At 36.1% G+C, this 4,870-nt stretch overlaps 1 protein-coding gene across 1 annotated transcript; it reads left to right on the forward strand.

Moving 5' to 3' along the window:
• The first annotated feature begins 3,604 nt into the window (after window positions 1-3,604).
• On the forward strand, window positions 3,605-4,393 carry LOC145273252 (uncharacterized). Its single transcript, XM_080127066.1, has one exon. The coding sequence runs from the start codon at window positions 3,605-3,607 to the stop codon at window positions 4,391-4,393; it is 789 nt and encodes a 262-aa protein (XP_079983192.1).
• The last annotated feature ends 477 nt before the right edge of the window (window positions 4,394-4,870 follow it).

Raw genomic sequence — 4,870 nt, forward strand, 5'->3', positions numbered from 1 at the left:
ATTTGTTTATTAATTTATTTGTGTTTGTTGTTTGTGTTTATTTCGGTTTGAATAAGTGGGTTAGCTTAAATTAAACGTTACTTTTAATTGGTTTATGTTATTTCAGCTAGCTATTTTTTTATTATTTTTATATATATTCCTGTTATTTACTTATTTATTTAATTTCTTTTATTTTTAATATATAATTTATATGGGCGGGGGTGGGGCTTGTGGTAAGGCCCTGTCTGGACTGTGAGTTAGTGTATGGGTGGTGTGCAGTGGTGTACCTGTTCTAATGGGTGAAGGTTGTAATGGTAACTCTTTGGTGGGAGCCGATGTAAAGTTATATAATCAATGATGATCTGAGCTCCAGTCTGTTGTTGAGTTATGGCCGTAATTTGGATATTAGTAATGATTCCTTTATGCGAAGATCCCCAATATTGCATTCTGTGGTTAAAATATCGACTTTAATAGATATATTAGTTTTTCTGCAGGTGTTGAGGTGTTTGTGGAATGATGATGCTTGTGTTTGTGTGTGCTGCCCACATAGAATTTTCCGCACGCAGAGCATTCTAGTTTGTAGACTACATGTGTACGGTGGCATATGGTTGCGGGATATACTGGCCAATTTATCAGTGTGCATGGTGGTGGGTCCTTGTTGTGCTTGCATTTAGAAAGCTACTTCTAAGGGATGGTCCAGAGTGAGCTAGTTGCATATTGAGACCCTCCCTTCTGATGGCTCTACAGATAGCCATTGTGATCTTATTGCTGAGATGGGGCATTTTAAGGAAGCAGGTATTGGTGGGGAAGCTTCTTACACGTTTTCTTGTGTTCCAGAGGTGTTTAATGATGGTGCTTGGGTATCCGTTTGTCTCTAGGACTTGGTGGCACTGTTTTGTGCATTCTGTCTTGCCCTTAGGCTTACTGCACTTGTTTTGAATGCGGATGATCTCATTCAGCATATCTGATAATGGTCCTAGTAGGGAGGGCTGACTTGTAGTGTACTTTGGCTGGCTGATTTTTGGTAGAATTTAGTAGTGACCGTCCCCTCGTCTGTTATTTTGAGGTTGAAATCTAGGAGTGATAGGCAGTAGCGGCTCGTGCCTGAGATTAGTGGGGGTGCTGCTTCAAAAATTTTACGTATTTTTTTAATATCGTGTAAAGGAATTCGAATATATATATAAATATTTAATCAAATAATAAACAAACATTAAATAAATATTCAAATATATAACAAAGACAAATAATCAATCAGAAATGGATAATACGCAAAAACTTTTTTATTAAAAAGATTTTTTTAAATTATGTACACTTTACAGAATAAAAATAATATATATATTTATTCCTTTTCAGATTAAATAAAAGTTTGCGGGGTTTTTTGTTTTTGTTTTTTTTTTTTGCAAACAAACGAAAAACATTTTTTAAAATAATTTATTTTTTATAAAAACAAAAAAGAAAAACTTTGAAATTTATCTGCCTCCCTACGAGTGTTAATTTAGGAGTTTACTATTTGAAAATAGCGTTTTATTTAATAACAGTTTTATTTACAAAATTTATTTTTAAAGATGTATTTATAACAAAAAGTATTTGTAAATAAAATGCAAAATAAAAAAGTTTACATTTTTATATATTGAGCAAACAAACAAAAATATTTAAAGATACAAAATTTTATTTACAAATCTTTTAACAACTTGCTTTTTATATAAAAAGAACAAATTTGGCTATTTACTGACCTTCCCATGCCGGTAAAGATCGACATAAAGTGGATAGTTATTATAAGAAAATAGGATGTCATATATAAGCATTATAAAACATCGAATTTTAATGTAGCTTTCTTCCCCAAAAAACAAAAAATTAAAATTGCCTCAGTCCAGAAGGATTTCTAATTACTTTTTTTTAATGCGTATTATCTGACCCATCTACTAACAAATTCGGGGTTGTATTACTGTACACATAGATTCGAAAAAGTTGTCAAAAAACAAATATATAACAAATAAATGTTATCAAAGGCAAGATAAATTACTTTTCTACCAAACTGGATATAATTTTCGTGTTTTTATTCAATTTAACATGTTTATTTAGCTCGAAAAGCATACAGTGTTTACCGATGTATTGGAAAATTCAAAATGGCGGCCGACTCTCTTTAACACGGTAAATTCGGGAAAAGGTGTTATAAATAATAAACTAGACAAAATACTATTAAAAAACCACCGAATATATGTCAAGTTATGTTACGGTAACATATATTGAGCAAATTTCTAACAGTATTTTGTCTAGTTTATTATTTATTACATCTTTTTCCGAACTTACCGTGTTAAAGAGAGAGTCGGTCGCAATTTTAAATTTTCCAATACATCGGTAAACACTGTATGCTTTTCGAGCTGAATAAACATGTTAAATTGAATAAAAACACGAAAATTATATCCAGTTTGGTAGAAAAGTAATTTATCTTGCTTTTGATAACATTTATTTGTTATATATTTGTTTTTTGACAACTTTTTCGAATCTATGTGTACAGTAATACAAACCCACAAATTCAATGTAAAGTTTAAAAATGCATAATTATTTTAAAAAAACTGTGTTTTTTTTTACTTACAAACACATTTTAATTAAAAAATCTTGTATAAAAAAATCCATTTTTCAAAGTGTAAAACCTCTAACATTGTCCTTGTCGGAGGCAAATAAATGCTAATTTTTTTTATATCTAAAACATACACGCTAAAAAGATTTCTAACTAAAATATATTTTCAACATAAACTGTTTCTTCGCTTTTTTGCTTCTAGGAAAAAATGTAAACAGTTGTTTTTGTAAAGTTTAGTTGTTGCAAAATAAATAGCATTTAAAACTACTTTAAAGAAACAAACAAAAAGGCAGGTAGATGGAAATGTCCAAACTTGTTTTCCACACGCACGCACGTATATACACAACTACGTATATACACCCCAGGCACGCACGCAAGCACACATACGCATTAACCACACATACGTACACACATACGAGCGTGAGGTCACTTCCTTTTTTTTCTCCAAACGCATGCGCAGAAAACCAAGGTCCCACGCGCAGCCCCTTTTTCTTCCTCTTTCATCGGGTGGCTTTTGAGCTGACCAGTCGCACCAGATTTCGCCTCCCGACTACCAGTGGTCACTCCTCGTCAAAACATGTGCGCGGACGGTTAGCGACCTGCATACGTTCGCCCTTTCTTTCTCCCCCGTTTTCATAAAGCAGCAGTCGCTTTATGTGTGCCTTTTCATTTCCTCCTCACGTTTGGATTTTTCATCTTTTGAAATGAACATTAGCTTTTTATTTTTCTACGAAAAATAAACGTGTTCAAATTTATTCAACAAGCGTTTTCATTCCTTCATTTTCTGTTTGTTTCATTGTATATTTTTTGCAGCGGTTTGGTGTATTATTATATACTAACCCGTTACAAATTTGGTGACCCCCGAACTTTAAAATGAAATGAACGTTTTTGAAGGAACCACGTGTTGAACTTTAACACAAATATTTACAAAACACACGGAAAATAACCGGACAACCACGTGGAAGAATAACGTCAAACCGCGAACAAAAGACGAGTAAAATAATAATAATGTCACTACAACCCACGGAAACCCAGCATGAAACAATGACATTGAACATTCCACCCTTCAACCCGGCGAACACAAAAATATGGTTCGTCCAAATACAAGCTTTATTTGACGCCAAACGAATTACCTCACAACGAGCGCGTTATTGCTATCTCGTCGAGAAACTGCCTTTGGAGATAGTGGAAGAGGTTATAGATGTACTTGACAATGTGCCTGAAGAAAACCCATACGACACACTCAAGCAAGCCATTCTACAGCGAACCGGCGTTTCTAATGAAGCCATGCTGCGAAACCTGTTCACACAAGTTGAATTGGGAGACCGCACACCGTCGCAGTTACTACGACACATGAAATCCTTGTTAGGAGAAAATAAAATGTCTGACAGCATTATGCGTAGCTTGTGGATGAATAAGCTACCCGCGACAGCAAAACAAATCCTCGCGCCAATGTCTGAAGAGACGACGTTAGAAAAACTCGCCGACATAGCTGACCGGATACTCGAAAGTTCCCGAAGCCGACAAGTGTACGCACAACAACAGCAACCAGTGCAAACCCGAGACGAGGAGCTAGCGGAATTAAAGTCCACAGTGGAAAAGCTGTCACAACAATTAGCCGACGTTCTCCAAGTATGTCGACGTTACCCCAGTAACTACAACAACACGCGACAAAGGACCAGGCGAAGAAGCTCCAGCAGCAGGCGACACGGTTCACGTGATAGACAAAACATATGCTTCTATCACAGAAAATTCGGCGCGGACGCTCGACGATGCACTACACCCTGTGCGTTCAAAAAAACAGCACAGGGAAACGAATTTTCCAGCCAGTAACGACGACAACTGTAGCTGGAATACACAAAAAAGGTCGTCTGTTTTATATCCATGACAAAATTCACGGATATAACTTCTTAATAGACACCGGAGCTGAAATCAGCGTCATACCGACACCGCATGGCCATCCAACGGGGACACATTTTCTCACTCTGCAAGCTGCTAACGGGACTAAAATACCCACTTTTGGAGAGAAAATGTTAAACTTAAACCTGGGAATGCGAAGGAATTTTGCTTGGAATTTCACCATAGCCAGCGTGACCACTCCGATATTAGGGGCAGACTTTTTAGCCCATTTTAACCTGTCTGTCGACATGACAAACCATTCGTTAACAGACAACGAAACGAAGATTTCGGTGAGAGGAACCACTTCAAAATTTTTAACCACCGGAATCAGCGCTGCCTTACCTGAAGATGCACACGTCCGCCAGCTACTCCAAAAATATCCTCAACTCTCCCAGCCGTTTAAAAATACGG

The sequence above is a fragment of the Euprymna scolopes genome, chromosome 4, assembly GCF_053919585.1.
Source record: "Euprymna scolopes isolate OS-2025 chromosome 4, ASM5391958v1, whole genome shotgun sequence".
Classification (NCBI taxonomy): Eukaryota; Metazoa; Mollusca; class Cephalopoda; order Sepiida; family Sepiolidae; genus Euprymna; species Euprymna scolopes.

Coding starts and splice junctions, on each gene's coding strand:
- LOC145273252 (XM_080127066.1), top strand. CDS start 3,605: ATGACATTGAACATTCCACCCTTCAACCCGGCGAACACAAAAATATGG.